We start from the raw sequence: 15,774 nt of genomic DNA on the forward strand, positions 1-15,774 counted from the left end.
GTAATTACAAATGATATCACAGAAGTATTTTTTTCCTCTTCAGCTAAGATTGTTATCAGAAGAGATGACAAATGTCAAGGCATATGATAAAACATCTATTGTGATAATAAAATAGTTCATTCAAATATTAACCTGGCAAATTATATTGGTAGTTATCCTTTGATCCCACACCACCACCTGCATTCCTGGAACTGGTTGTGGTGTGGAAGCCAGGAAGCTCAGTGAGGCTGAGGCTGTGAGCAATCTGCAGGAGGGGCAGAGGGTTGGAGAAGAAAAGAGTAGGGCCAGGAAGGGCAGAGAGTGACAAGAGACCCCCTCAGGAATGAACCAAGATGCTGGTATGAATTCCTGGGACCCTCCCATTCAGGGCAGTGAATTCAGGGCACCATCTACCTTGAAGGTTAATACTTTGGACTTTTCAAAGTCAATGGCAGTTGAGTTCTCCACAATGATCGTGACTTGGGCTTCATTCAGGACTGTCTGTGGAACCACTCGGAAGATGCCCCTGGGCCCCACCAGCTGCAAGTTGAATTTGGCATTGGCTCCCTAGAGAATTTGGAGAGTGGAAACAAGGAAGATGAATGATGATAGAAATTCATATTCATACTATATGGAAGTCTTCACATGCCCTTAACCTTGGGAGATACTATTAAGAGAGTTTCTGCATCTGACTTTTCCTTCTGAATGGACTGTGAATGCCTTTAGGCTAAGCAGATAGTCTTTGATTGGTTACTCTCCCTCCTCTCCCCCTTGGTTACAACTTCCTGTTTCATTCATTTTGTGGCCCACCTGGCCCCTGCTACATACGCAGGGCAGTTTGATGCAGACCCACTTAGCTTTGGGACCCTGGCTCCATACTGTTTGTGGGAAAGCAGAGTGGGGGGCAGGACCACACACCTGGTCGGAGTCATTGACGGTGATCTTGAGGCCCCGCAGGATCTCTCCCTGGGGCGGGTGCTCATTCATGGACAGCTCAAACCTGTTTTGGGGTCCACTCTCTCCATAGAATGTTGGTGGGTGGTTGTTGAGGTCCACAATCCTGATGGTGACTGGGACAGTGGCCTGGGCAGCTGGGCTCCCCACAGGGCTCATCTCGGTCACCTGGGATGGGTACAAGTGGCTATGGCCTGTGTGGCAGGTGGACCCTTCAGATGGTCCAGCTCCTACCTCCCTTGTAGAATGTATAATCCCCTCTGTTTCAGTGTGTCCTGGCTTAGCAACTTAGATCTAACTGATAATATATGGCAAAGATGGCAAGCTATCACTTCATGATTAGATGATAAGAGATTGCAATTTCTGTCTTGTGAAGTCTCTCTCTTGCCGGTTTTGATGAAGCAGGCAGCTACGGTTGACAGAGACTAATGGTGACCTCTAGCCAACAGCCAGCAAGGAGCTGAAGCTCTTAGTCCAACAGCCCACAGGGAACTGAGTCTTGCCAATAATTGGGTGGGCATGGAAATCAATCCTTCTCCAGTCAAGCCTGCAGATGAGACCCCAGTCCTGGCTGACAATCTGATTGCAACCATGTGAGGGTCCTGGAGACCAAGGACCCAGCCAAGCTGAGCCTGGAGTCCTGAACCACAGAAACTATGAGATATGAATGTGTATCATTTTAAGCCACTAAGTTTGGGGTAGTTACACAACTGATAACTAATACAGCCTACAAAGCTAGGGCCAAGAACCCATAGGCACCTTGTGAACCACGTGGCAGATATCCTACAAACCTCTTCAAGACCTCCTTTCCCTTGTTCTGTAAGCATGCTCTGGTCTTATGTATCTTAAAATAACCATCCCTGTACTCTACTCCTTCACACTTTCACTGCTATCCCTCTTGTTTCTCACCCCACCCCTCATTCTGATACTTCACTCTGACTTCCACGCTGCATCTGGCACTGCTACTCTTTCTCCTTCTCAAGTGCTCTAGTCTTGCAGCAATGTGACTCTGCTCTCTACATCCTCTTCTCAACCTCTCTGATCCCTCCTGAATTTCCTTTACTTGCCCCTCTCCTCCTCCTCCTCCTCCTCACTCTCAGCCTCTTCACACAGCTTCCACAGCTGTGCTTGGTCGATTTTTCTCTCTCTTCTTCTTCCTCTGGGTGCTTTTATTCCCTCCCATGCCTTCCACAGCTACCTGTAGGTTGACATTCTCTCCCACAATTCCAAACCTGTGTGCCCAAGTTTCGATGTTTGAACTTGCATGTCCCTCAAGCATTCAAATGCATCCTTCCTCACTTACTTCACTTGTGTGCTGTCCTGTACTCCTGATGGCACAGGACCACCTGGGCTTCATCTATCCCTCTCCCATCCCTTTCCCTCAAGATTCGCCAGTTTCCTCATTCTGTGCAATCTGCCTCATGCATACTTTTCAATTTGTCCCTTTCTTCTATCCCACCTCCCCTCAGCCTCACAGGCTCTCTTCCTCTGTTACCTTGGCCAATGGCTCTACCTCTCATCCAGTTCCCTCTGAACCCAAGTTGAGACCAGAGTTCTCAAATTCGGGCTGGGACTCGTGCCAGAATTACCTGGGTGCTTATAATATGCAGATTCCTGGGTTTGCCCCAAACACACTGAATTCCTATGCCCAGGAGTGGACCCTGAAAATCTTGGTTGGCCCAACTCTCCAAATGTGGGATCCCCACTGGTCTGGTGAGTAGCCAGGTGAACTTTCCAAGTGACTGTAATCCTGCTGAAAACCTTCCAATGGCTCCTTATTGCTCTTGAGTAGGACCAGTGACATAATTTGCAGGCCCAGTGAAAAATAAAAATATAGGGTCCCTTGGTGAAATTATTAAGAATTCCAAGACAGCAAACAGCGAGCATTAAGCTTAGTGTGGGATCCTCCTAAGTATAGTCCCTGTGTGACTTCACAGGTCACATGCCCCAGCTCTAGCGACAGATCCATAGCTCCCATTCAGGACCTTTGCTCCTCTGACCCCAGTCTGGGAGTCCACCTTTCCTCCTTCTCCAGGCTGCCCATCCTTCTCTGCTCTGGCCTCACCTGACTCCTTGTTGTTCCCCCAATATATCAGTGCTCTCCCCTCCAGCCTGGGCTTGCTGCACTTTCCTGGCTTGGAATGCTTTCACTCCACCCTGACCCACCCAATGCCAATCTCTGGCAGCATGTACCTGCAGGATCCCACCCATGCTCAGGCATTGCTGCTTCAGTTGCACCTTCTCCTGCCTTTCTGCAACTCCCTGTTTGTGAGTTCATGTCTGGCGCAGGTGCTTTTTAGAACAACATCTAGCCCCCTCCCCAGACTATGGGCCCCAGGAAAGAGGGTCTGGGTCTTATCATCTTTATAGCCTTCCAGGGTCAAAGGTGGGCAGGGAAGACAAAGCTAGAGGGAGGGTACCTGTACATGCAGCTCATACACCTCTCTCTGCAGCTGAGCCGGGCTCTGAGTGATGGAGATGGCTCCCGATGTCTCATTAATTTCAAAGGCTCCATCGCTCCCTGTCACAGAGAGATGCACCCTGAAGTTCTGCACAGGACCACAGGGAGGTGCAAGGGAGTCATGCTGCAGGCTCCTCCTGCATTGCCTAGCGAAGTCTTCATAGAATGAAATCCTGTCATCTGTGTCTTGTTAACATGGAAACAGTTTCAGAGGGGCTTAGCAACTTGTCTAAGACTACACAGCTAGTGCAGATCTGGGACTTGAACTCAATTCTGTCCAGCTCCCACATTCCATACTGCGTCCCTTCTCTTATGCATAATAATATGTGTGCCTGTGTGCATGTGTGCACATGTGTGTATTTGTGTGTGTGCATGCGTGTGAGGAAAAGAGAAAGGAATCAGGAGGACATACAGTGAGACAGGGTCATGGAAGGGGAGTGGGGAAAGAAGGGACAGGAGGGAGGGAATAAAGAGAGGAGAGGGAGGGTATGGAGTGGGACAGGCAGGAGATGGGGTAGGTGCTAAGGGACTGGGTAAAGGTTTGCAGTGGTGATGGGAGGGAAGGCAGCTGAGGTCCTGTGAGGCTGGGGAAAGGAGGCTGGCAGGTTTGCCCACATGTGAGCTGCTGGAAGGTGAGTATGCACAGGCATGTCCTAGAGAAAGGCTGTGGCATATAGACATGCACACGTCTGGGACTAGGCACCAGATGCATTGCCCTGGCCTAGCCCAGGGACAGCCCATCTGGCTCAGTTGCTGCCCAGCTGTGGGAAGAGCACAGACTGTGGAGCTAGCAGGCTCAGGTTCAAATACAATGATGAAAACTTGGGATGCCTACTTAGCTTCTCTGAACTTCATTTTTCTTGTCCATATATGGGGCTAGCACTAGGGAGATGCCACGTCACCACTGCATTTGATTCATTTAATTCAGCTATATGCTGTGGGATAACAATTAAAAAGAATGAGGAAAATACATAGCCACTTAAAAAGTGAGAAATATTGCCGTGCATTCCCATCAAGGAGCAAATATCCAGGGGGAGAGGAGCATGGGTTAGCACCTCCGTGTCGCTCTCAGCGCCCCTGCCCCATGCTCTCCTGGCTGTTGGATATCATGACAGGCAGGGGCCGAAATACACAACCCAGACACTTGCTTGTCTTGGGCACAGCCTTTCCTCTGCATGTGTCTTGTACTCCTAGTCCTATAGGCGAGGGAGCTGCGATCTAGAGAGGTTGGGGAACCTTGTTCTGGTCACCTAGAGAGTCAAAGCTGCAGCCCCCACAGCTGCTCAGACTCACCATTCACAAGGCTGTAGAGAATTCGATTGGGTTTGCCCCGGTCTCCATCCATGGCGACTACCTTCAGTACCTCCGAGCCCTCGGGGAAACAGGAGCAGCCGCTGCCTGATGGGCAACATGGGGACCCTCCCCTCCCCAAACAATGTCCCCATGATGAAAAGGAGGTGCTACCCCCACCCAGGAAAGAGTCAGGCCGCTGTGTGGCCTTGGAGCATGGCCCTCTTCTCCTCTGCAGGGGCTCTAAGCACCCACTGGCCTCCAGGATTGGAGGGATAACCTGAGCCCCTGCTTCTTCCTTGCCAGTAAGGGTCAGTACCTGGGCTGCCCAGGGATTCTCAGACCTCCTGCACCAACTTCTGGCCCACACACCACACTCAGCCCTTGCCTCTACTACTTCTTACTCTCTAGCCTTACTCTCACTGCCCTCTCTATCTTTTGCTTTCATCCCACCCCTGAGGTGCGTGAGGGGATAGGGGAAAGACAGATGGGAGAGAGGCCAGATCGCAAATGCGAGGTCCCAGAATTAAGATTTTATCTTGTGGGCCTTTGGTACTGCTGGAAGGTTTTAGGGTAGGGCAGCCCCAACTGTATAAGGCCCGCTTGACTTCTGCCTGTTGTCCCCTCTTAAGCCCCCCTACACAGGCCCTTCTCTCTGGTCAACTCTGGGCTACTACTTAACCCAGCCCAGGTGCTGCCTCCTCCCTTGGAGCCTGCCCTGAGCCCTGTCCCTCAGCACCTCCTTCTCCCTTTAGCTCCTCAGTGGGATGGCCTGGACCCACCCTGGCCCACCCTGCAGCCCCTACCCAGGGCAGTCCAGCATCTCTCTCCCTCACTCTGAGCTTGTCTCCACCACTGGGTCCTCAAAAAGTGTTTCCTTTTGCTTTATAAAGTCAATAATAGGCCGGGCGCAGTGGCTTATGCCTGTAATCCCAGCACTTTGGGAGGCCAAGGCAGGTGGATCACTGGAGGTCAGGAGTTCCAGACCGGCCTGGTCAATATGGTGAAACCCCACCTCTACTAAAAATACAAAAAATTAGCTGGGCATGGCAGTGTGCACCTGTAGTCCCAACTACTCAGGAGGGTGAGGCAAGAGAATTGCTTGAACCCAGGAGGTAGAGGTTGCAGTGAGCCCAGATCGTGCCACTGCACTCCAGCCTAGTGACAGAGTGAGACTCCGTTTCCAAAAGAAAAGTAAAGCATAATCAGACAAATGCAAATTGAGAATGCAATTCAATTGCACAGAGTTCTTAAGCTGTGGCCGAGTGAGGCCAGGCTCCAGCTTGATCTCTGCCCATGGGGAGCTCATGGTGCAGTTGGGGGCAAAAGGTCCAGTTCATGGCCTGAGGCTGGGTGAGTCCAGAGCTGGCCTCTGTGTGAGGAGGGTGACCGAGGCCAGCCCAGTCATCTCCAGCAGGGGGTCCCTAAAATCACAAGGGTCAGGGCAGGAAGCATTTGGAGGGGATGCTGGCTGAGGGGCACAGCCACCCACCGGAAGGGTGTCCTCGTACACGTAGCCGTAGTAGGGTGTGCCCACGAAGACAGGGGCCGTGTCCTGAACATCCTCCACATTGACCGTGACCGTGGTGGTGGCTGAGAACACCACATCAGCCCCATGAAGCCTCCCACCGCCATCCTGCGGAAGAACCGGGGGCCAGAGACGGAGAGTGAAGACAAGTTGGGATGTGGAATTGGACAGAAACCATGAGAACCTGGCTCCTGCCCCCTTATGGCTGTGAGGCCAGCTGTCCTCTCCAAGTTTCTGCTTGCTTCTGTGTCACCCGGAGATACTTCTCCTCTCACGGGAGTGTTGGGAATGTAAAAGTGCCACCATTCCTTTGCAAGTGGGGTTAGTTCTCTCTCCAGAGAAATCATATCAGATGAGTGGCAGGAGAGGGGGCATTCAGAGCTAAATTCCCCCTCCCAGCCAGGAACCAAGCCTCAAGCACCTCCTGAGGATCTACTCTGTGCTTGGCCTGTGCTGAGTGTCAGGGACCCACAACAGCAAGACTTGGGCCCTGCACTGAGCATCATAACAGAGATGTGCACTCAGCCCAGCCCAACCGGTGCAGCTATGGGCAGGCGAGGCTGACTCTGGCCTGCTGCTACAGGCTGCAGTGGGATGGCCTGTAAGCCAGGCTGTGACCAGCAAGGGCCTGCTTGCAAAAGAAAGTGCTGGGCCTAGAGGGACCGGTGGGGTTTTGCACTCTTTGTAGGGGAAGAAGCTTTGGTGGGCATCTGCTGGTTTCCAGTATTTCCCACACCACCACTTCAGAAATATGAGGAACTTAGTTGAGTTCCTCAACTTCAGGGCTGGGCAGATGAGGAAACTGAGGCTCAGAAGGGGTGACTGGGCACACAGAGAGGAGGAGGTGGGTGAGCAAGCCTGGCCAGCAAGATGGAGGTGCCTGGAGGCCATGTTGTTGAGGATGTGAGGGGGACACCATTCTCTTGGACATCCCACCTGGTCTTACATAGGGGATCCTGGCCTGTTAGTTTTGAGGAAGCACATGCCTTCCCGCAGCCCACAGATCCCAGCCTCCCTGGAGACTATGTCCAGGCAGGAAAGATTCCGAGCAGCTGCTCCCTATTTTCCCACGCCCGTCGTGTCTCCTGCTCTCCAAACTGCCCCGCTCCCCTGTAGAGCCTAACTCCGTTCCAACTCAAGGGCTGAGGAGAGACTGGATGCTCCTCATCCTATTGTGTTACCTTGGCAACCACGGTGACATAGTGGGTCCGGGACCTCTCGTAGTCCAGAGTGGCCCCAGCCTGGAGGCGCAGCACACCGCTGTGACGGTCCACAGCAAATGGGGAGTGCAGGTTCTATAAGAATTAGGAGCCAGCTGGACCTCAGCAAGAGCGCAGGCCAGCCCCAGGAATGCCCACTCTGCTTTCTGAAGGGCGTCTTCACAGCCCCTTGTCACAGGACCTCAGGGCTGAGGTTCCTGCTTCAGAGTGCTCAGCTTTTCTGGTCCCAGGTTCTCCTTCATAGGACTTGGGGCTTTCCCTCCCACACCCTCAGTCAAAAACACAACGTTCCCTTTTGGGCCTTTGCTTTTCTTCCTGCTCAGCTGGAAAACAAATTTTCTTGGGCTAAGCTTTGGGCTAAGCTCTGGCCTGGAGGGTCCAACAGGTGGCAATGTCTGCAGAGTGATCTAACCTGGAGGGAGCCAGGGATTAAAAGTCACAGTGGGCCAGGCGCGGTGGCTCAAGCCTGTAATCCCAGCACTTTGGGAGGCCGAGACGGGCGGATCACGAGGTCAGGAGATCGAGACCATCCTGGCTAACACGGTGAAACCCCGTCTCTACTAAAAAATACAGAAAACTAGCCGGGTGAGGTGGCAGGCGCCTGTAGTCCCTGCTACTCGGGAGGCTGAGGCAGGAGAATGGCGTGAACCTGGGAGGCGGAGCTTGCAGTGAGCTGAGATCCGGCCACTGCACTCCAACCCGGGCGACAGAGCGAGACTCCGTCTCAAAAAAAAAAAAAAAAAAAAGTCACAGTGAGGGAGAGAAACGTTGGGGCCTTCAAACCCTGTACCAAGCAAGTGACTGTGGGGCAGTCCCAGGCAGTCTGGAATCGGGGGAGAGGGTGTGCAGCCTGAAGGAGCTGGCAGGGAGCACCAGCCTCTGGTGGGGTCCCTGGGGGCCCTTCTGGCTGGGTAGTGTCGGGTGCTTGTGCCAGGTGCTGTTAGTGAGGATTTTACACGTACGTAGTCTTCACAGCAATGCAACAAGGATGTGTTTTTATCTCTCCCATGTGAAACATGAGGAAACTGAGCTGGGAAAGTTAGATAATGCACTGAAGGTCATGTGAGTGGTGAGGGGTGGGGTCTCTCCAGCACCCGTGCAGTCCAGGGGACTTCTGGGCCTGTGTTGTTAGGGGCATCAGAGCTCTGCCTCTTTTGAGTGTTATCTCTTCTGCTCTTTTTTTCTATTGACCATTGTGGGCCTACATGGTGTTCTCCACCCATGTGGCAGTCCCTGGGGAAAGGGCTGGGGATGTGGAGGGCTGAGGGTACTGGGGATGTGGGAAGAGGGAGGGGATAGACTGACTTAGAGGAAGCCACGATGGGCCCATCAGGGGAAGAAGGCTTCTGTCCCTCTCACATCCCCTCCAGTCCATCCCACCCCTTTGTGTACTCCTCGGGAATCGTAGAGGCACCAACCTAAGGGCCTGGGTGATAGAGGTAGGGGCCACCCAGGAGTCCCCTCTGGCCCAGCCCCAGGTTAGGTCCTGTGTGTCCCGCCTTACCTGCAGGAAGTAGGTGACACTCCCTCCAGAGCCTGTGTCCCTGTCCACCGCATGGACCTTAAAGATGCTGCTCCCAGCAGGTATGTCCTGAGGGGGTCACAGCCACAGGGGAGGGTCAGAGACAGTGACAGCATTCTCAGGGGGACAGAGGCATAGAGGCATGCAGCAGTGGGGTCAGGGGAGCAAAGCACCAAAAAGAGGTGAACAATTGAGGATAAAGTGTGTGAGCCATGTATGTTTATTGCAGCACTATTCACAATAGCAAAGACTTGGAACCAACCCAAATGCCCATTAATGATAGACTGGATAAAGAAAATGTGGCACATATACACCATGGAATACTATGCAGCCATAAAAAAGGATGAGTTCATGTCCTTTGTAGGGGCATGGATGAAGTTGGAAACCATCATTCTCAGCAAACTATCGCAAGGACGGAAAACCAAACACTGCATGTTCTCACTCATAGGTGGGAACTGAACAATGAGATCACTTGGACACAGGAAGGGAAACATCACACACCGGGGCCTGTCGTGGGGTGGGGGGAGGGGGGAAGGATAGCATTAGAAGATATACCTGATGTAAATGATGAGCTAATGGGTGCAGCACACCAACATGGCACATGTACACATAGGTAACAAACCGGCACGTTGTGCACATGTACCCTAGAACTTAAAGTATAATAATAATAAAAAAAAAATTTTTTTTAAGTGTGTGAGCACCCAGTGGGGGCTGGGACTCAGAGGAGGTGTAGGAAAGAGGGAAGGGAAATTTGAGCAAAAAGACTTGGTGAGGGGCTGGGAGATGCGCTCAAGGAGAGAGGGAGAAGAAAACACCAACACCCCAAACAGATAAAGGGTCTACCTATGAAACAGCAATTCAAAAAGGAGGAGATGGTTCATAACCACAGACATATTTAGGATCACCAGGGACCATATACCTGCATTTTAGAGCAAGAATGAGATATCTTTCTCCTATTGAATTAGCAAACTTTTTTTTTTTCTTTTTTTGAGACGGAGCTTTGCTCTTGTTACCCAGGTTGGAGTGCAGTGGTGTGATCTCGGCTCACTGCAACCTCTCCCTCCTGGGTTCAAGCGATTCTCCTGCCTCAGCCTTCTGAGTAGCTGGGATTACAGGTACCCACCACCATACCAGGCTAATTTTGTATTTTTAGTAGAGACAGGGTTTTACCATGTTGGTCAGGCTGGTCTCAAACTTCTGACCTCAGGGTATCTGTCCATCTCGGCCTCCCAAAGTGCTGGGACTACAGGTGTGAGCCACCACGCCCGGCCTGAATTAGCAAACATTTTAAACTTTGAGAATTCAGTGTTGTCAAGGGGCAGGGGAGAAAAACCCTTCCATTGCAGGGACGGAGCAAACAGGTGCCTCCTGGAAAAGCAGTCTGGCAACACCCTGTGGGCATGTGTGCTTTTGATGCAGTAATTTCAAATCCTGAACTGTATCTTAAGGAAAGGATCCTAATTAATGAAAAACAAAATTGATGCTCAGAAGTTGATGTGTCCATGACAGCAAAATTTAGAGCACCTTAAATATCCAAACATCAGGGAATGATTCTGTAAATGATAGACTTTCACTTGATGGAAGCTATTAAAACAATAGCTGCCCAAACTTTACAATTAATGAGGAAAATGCCTATGTTATAACTTAAGTGCAAACAGGTTATAGAAAGCATATGTTTAGTATAATCACAACTATGCCAAACAAACAGAAAAACAAAACAAAACAGAGCTGTATAATGACAAAAAGACTAGAAGGAAATACACCGAAATTTAACAATGTCTCAAGTTGGAGAAAGTGAGAGCGACTTTGAAAACTCTCATTTCTCTTTCTTTTCTACATATTTCACAAGTCTACACTGAACATGTATTATGACTATAATGGAAAAAAGCAAATGAACATGTCTTTGGAATAAAAGCAAATATGGGTGGGAGCAGGTGGTGACAGAGAGGTTCTCCACAGGGCAGTGAGCCATGGCAGGCCACAGAGCAGCCCCAGGGGTAGGCTATGGGCCTGGGTGGGACAATCGGCCCCTCTAGCAGCTACTCACTCACCTCAGGAATCAGCGCAACATAAGGCTCCTGGATGAACCTGGGCGCCTCGTCATTGGCATCGGTCACCAGGATCACGACTTTTTCGGCCACCTGAGAAGGGGCAGAGGGGTCAAGAGCCAGTGCAATGAGACCTTCTGAGGGCTGAATGGATAGCGACCTCTAACACTCCAAGGTACACGTCCCTGCCCATCCCTCCTTTCTCTCTCCCCCTCCCTTCCTTCTTTTATTCATTAATGCAATAAACATTAAGCAGCCTCTTAGTGCCAAACATTGTGTTTCATCCTGGAGGCAGGAGACAGTCTAATGCTGTGTTATTTTGCAGTAGTCATGGTGGCTGGGATATCAGGGCAAAGATCAGCATATTAAAAAAACACGTTATGATCTCCTCAAGGTGATAGCAGCAGTATGCCAGGCACTGAGGGCGGGGCCCCTGCACTGCACCAGCGCACACACATAGCCTGTGGAAATGCATCCAATGGGGTTGAGAGTTCCTGGGCTGTGGTGGCAGAGAGCAGGTGGGCTTCTCAGAGGAGTGAGAATTAATCCATGAGACAGGTTTGCCAGAAGAAAAGAGGTAGAAAGGTGCGCCGGGAAGAAGGGGTTGCATGTGCAAAGGCAAACAGGAGTGAAATGCATGGTGAGCTGAGAGGATGGAAGTAGATTTATGGCTAGATTACGGCCTGGGTGGGGTGGATGTGAGGGAAAAGGCAGCGAGGCAGATGGTGCCCAACGGGGAGTCCCGGAAAGCCAGACCGAAGCTTGGTTTTCATCCTGCCAGTGGCAGAGGCCAGCTGTTAGTGCTTTCTGAGCCTCAGGGTGGACAGATCTGACTCTGTTCCCTAGTGACAACTTCAGGCAATTGGGGTTGGGGAGCCTGGAGGCCAGTGAGCCCCTGGGGTTTGTTGAGTTATCCAGGGAGCACTGATGATTGCTGAGAGAAAATGGTTGCTGTAGGGTGTTCAGCTCAGGTGACTGAGCAGGAGGCCAAGACCAGGGTCAGGGAGGCAGATGGGGAGGGCAAGTTTGAGGAGATGCTGTGGAATGTGGGTTAGACCCATGAGAAGGTCAGCTTGGAGAGCCTGATTTCTCTGTTCCTTCTTTTCCTTCCTTCCTCTCTGGCCTTGCTGCAGCCCTCTCGTGCGGGTACTTTGGGCAGGTCTTGCTGGGCCCTGGCTTAAACTTGCAGAAAAGCCCCCACGAAGGCTTGGGGAGGAATCACGCTAGTCTCACCCTTCTCAGGCCCGAATACTGCAGGCTGCCGGGGACTGCCTTGAGCGTGCACTCACCAGATTCAGGCCGTCAGAAATGCTGATGATGGCTTCAATCTCATCTTCCCTCTGTGAAGCACAGGGACTGAGTGAGTGTCCAGGGGTCTGACACACCACAGGACCCCCATGGCTGGGAGGAGCTCTGTCTGCTCCACGCACCCATCAGAGGAGGCCTGCACGTGCCAATGGATCCCTGGATCAGGGTGAGTGGTGGCGACAGCATGCCTGGCAGAGTAGAAAGCTGCCTCCCCCCATGTTTGAGGCCTTATTTGGGACTTTTGTGTCTGGGGTTCTTATAAACTCAGAGACCCAGAGGGTCTGTTGGGGCTCCAACAGAAAATACTCTCCTGCTACAGTGAGGCGAGACGCCGACGTTAGTGTGCTCAAGGTCCCATAAAGACTTTTCCTCTCTCTTTTCCCTTTTCTCGCCTTCTCTCTCCACGCCTCTCCACATTCCAGGTCTCTGCAGAGGCTCACATCCATGGTGTCTCAGTGCTCCCCAGGATATGGTGAGGCCTCAGTGGGGTGGGGTATCGGAGGTTGCCAGATCCCGCGGGTGCCAGGGAGTGGGGTACTGGCAGCACAGTCAGGCTCCACTGCTGTGTCCCCACAGCAGTCCCCGAGACCTCCCTTTCCTTTCTCTACCCTGGCCTGCAGCTGATGGAGGCTGTCACCAGAACTGGCAGCATCCCCACAGCTGAGGTCCAGTTAGCCACACACCAGACTGCTGTACGGTCTGAAAAAGGCCATACCCTGTCGCCTGCAAGTTCACAAATGAGTAGAGTGAAGGAGTCCTGCCAAACTCAGACTCACTCCCAACCACCCTTTTCAGCCTTGACCTGCTCTGAGTTCCCGTGCAGCATAGCACCTCTCCCAGGACAGGCTTGAAAAATCACTCTGTGAGCTTTCTTTCAGAAACCTCCAAGTGCAAACAGATTTATTTTTAATGGAACATGCTTAAAAGATTAGCAGGGCTGGCAGGTGCTCATTAAAGGAGCCCACTCTTCCCTCTGTGTGAACGAGGAGCGTGAAAGTAAAGCCCACTCTGCTGATGGCAAGAGGCCCAGAGATCTCACAGACTGGATGTGCCTGGGGTGTGCCCCCTCATCCCCTACTCTACGAAGAGGTTCTAACCAAAGTGCTCTAGGGGGACTTCAGCCCACTGAGGTCTATCTACAGGCAGCGGCCCTGCAGCACTCCCCACACCTCCCCATACCTCTCTGTCCAGCTCTTCAACCAGGGTGATGTTTCCAAAAGTGGGGTCAACAGAAAAGACGCTTCTAGCGCTGGGGTCAAAGCTGATGTGATAGGAGATGGGGTCTCCCTCAGGGTCTGTCCCATTCAGGGTGTATACATGAGAGCCTGGAAGGAAACACAGTGGAGAGACATAGAATCTCCACTTTTTCCTAAAAGTGGCAGCTGCTCAGGACCAATGATTCAGCTGTTTATAAAGTGACAATTCAACTCAGTGCCAAAGGTGCTGCCCTGAACTGGGTGCTCATCACTGGCCTCACCCTTGCTGGCTGCGTGCCTCTTTGTATGTTTATTCTTCACAGCAGTTGGATGTGATGATCAGCCACTTTCCAGATTGTAATCTATAACACGGGTTACAGAGCAGGTGCAGGTCTGCTGTGCCTAACTGTAGTGCCTGAGTTCTGCCCTGCCTGGTAATAACTCGGCTCTCAGGATCCAAGGTTGAGGGACTCCTGGGTATAGGGAAGGGGAATTAAGGCCTTTAAGGCCATAAGGCAGCCATTAAGGCAGGAGGGGTGACCCACAGTGCAGCACTGTCCCCGATGCCTGGACCTGGTTCTGCAGGGATTTCTTTTTTTCTTTTTCTTTTTTTTTTTTTGAGACGGAGTCTCGCTCTGTCACCCAGGCTGGAGTGCAGTGGCCGGATCTCAGCTCACTGCAAGCTCTGCCTCCCGGGTTTAAGACATTCTCCTGCCTCAGCCTCCCGAGTAGCTGGGACTACAGGCGCCCGCCACCTCGCCCGGCTAGTTTTTTGTATTTTTTAGTAGAGACGGGGTTTCACCGTGTTAGCCAGGATGGTCTCGATCTCCTGACCTCGTGATCCGCCCGTCTCGGCCTCCCAAAGTGCTGGGATTACAGGCTTGAGCCACCGCGCCCGGCCTCTGCAGGGATTTCTGAGCCAGATGCCTGCTTTGCTCTGCTCTCCATTTTCCCGGGGTTCCCAATGCCCACAAAGTGAGGGAGAGGGAGTGTGAAATCTCCCCTTTCTCCTCCCCTCTCTCTGCAGATCTCAGCAAGTTGGATGTTCTTCCGCCATTTTAAAGCCTAGAGACGTGAGGCTCAGAGAGGTAAATACATTTGTTCAAGTTCACACAGCCATAAGGGGCAGCACCTTATCACCTACTTCCTACAGCGGCCTGCCTCGCAGGGCGACCCTGTCTGTGGGCGGGAGCCCTGGTCTCCAGGACTGGCCAGGCTTAAGTCGCCATGGCAGCAATGACCTTCTTTCCTGCCATTGCCTAGGGGAATTCGGAGAAAAACAAGGAGTCCCCGGCCTTGCGCAGCAACTTGGCGCTGGGCGCATATACAGGCTTGGGTGAATCACTGGCTTGGTCCCTGTGTCCAGGGGAATGCGAGCCACCCCTCAGGGAGACCTATCGGGAGCCGGTGCCAGGGCTACTTACCTACAGGCGTGTCCTCTGGGAGGCTGAACAGAGCCATATTTCCGTTGGTGCTGCCGACTCCGTTGTCGAAGAAGTGCGGGGCGAAATTGGCCTGAGCTGGGAAAAGAACACAGAACAGACGGACACCCAGACACCAGGAGGGAGCTTCGCACCAGCTCAGTCCCGCATCAGGCCTCGCTACTGGGCAGGAGGGCGCTCCGCCTCCCCAACCCAAGTGCACCGAGGGACCCCCCTGGGGCGCCGCCCAGAGGATGCCCCTGACCCTAACTCCACCTCCGGTGGGCTAGGGCTTGTCAGGGACACGTAGCATGTGGGCGCTTAGAGCCCGGGGAGCAATCCAACCCCTCCTTCATCAATGGGCAGATTGCACCCGCGCTCAGAGAGGGGCAGTGCCCTAGCCAAGGTCACGCCGCGACTCGGGGCACTATCCCCTGCCCCACGCAGTATCGGAGCTGCCACCAAGCCTACAGCTCTGCTTCCCAGCAAGCGGAGAGCAGCGGGGGTCCGGACGCCAAACCCTGGGGCTCTAGGATGCCGGCTCTGGAGAAGCGCCCCGGAGCTCCCCACTACTCCGCTACCCCACTCCCCACTACCGAATGGGCCAGGAAAATGGAAGGACTTCTCCGCTCCCGTCCACCAGCCCGAGTCCCACTCTGGAAGTGGTCCAGGGCCATGTCCCTGTGGCCACCTGGGTGACGCCGTCGCCCACCTCCCTCGCCATCCACGCGGCCAGCGGGGCCCAGCGGCCACTCACCCAGGCAGAGGCGCAGCAGCCCCAGGGCCAGGGTGGCCCACCGGCCACGCCTCATGTCTCCGCCGGCGCGGAGTGTCGCCTGCCGCCGCC

At 52.9% G+C, this 15,774-nt stretch overlaps 1 protein-coding gene across 1 annotated transcript in view; it reads right to left on the reverse strand.

Moving 5' to 3' along the window:
- The window catches only part of CDHR1 (cadherin-related family member 1), a 25,550-nt gene extending 9,776 nt beyond the window's left edge, over positions 1–15,774 (reverse strand). Inside the window, exons 1-12 of the mRNA XM_011950429.1 lie at positions 15,685–15,774; positions 14,931–15,026; positions 13,490–13,635; positions 12,292–12,342; positions 11,006–11,095; positions 8,937–9,023; positions 7,394–7,507; positions 6,177–6,320; positions 4,688–4,766; positions 3,354–3,454; positions 898–1,101; positions 394–546 (exon numbers count right to left, since the gene is read on the reverse strand). Coding sequence (XP_011805819.1) covers positions 394–546; positions 898–1,101; positions 3,354–3,454; positions 4,688–4,766; positions 6,177–6,320; positions 7,394–7,507; positions 8,937–9,023; positions 11,006–11,095; positions 12,292–12,342; positions 13,490–13,635; positions 14,931–15,026; positions 15,685–15,739 — 1,320 coding nt within the window. The 5' untranslated portion in view covers positions 15,740–15,774. The remainder of the gene's footprint in view (positions 1–393; positions 547–897; positions 1,102–3,353; positions 3,455–4,687; positions 4,767–6,176; positions 6,321–7,393; positions 7,508–8,936; positions 9,024–11,005; positions 11,096–12,291; positions 12,343–13,489; positions 13,636–14,930; positions 15,027–15,684) is intronic.

This window comes from Colobus angolensis, unplaced genomic scaffold (assembly GCF_000951035.1).
Source record: "Colobus angolensis palliatus isolate OR3802 unplaced genomic scaffold, Cang.pa_1.0 Scaffold307, whole genome shotgun sequence".
Classification (NCBI taxonomy): domain Eukaryota; kingdom Metazoa; phylum Chordata; class Mammalia; order Primates; family Cercopithecidae; genus Colobus; species Colobus angolensis.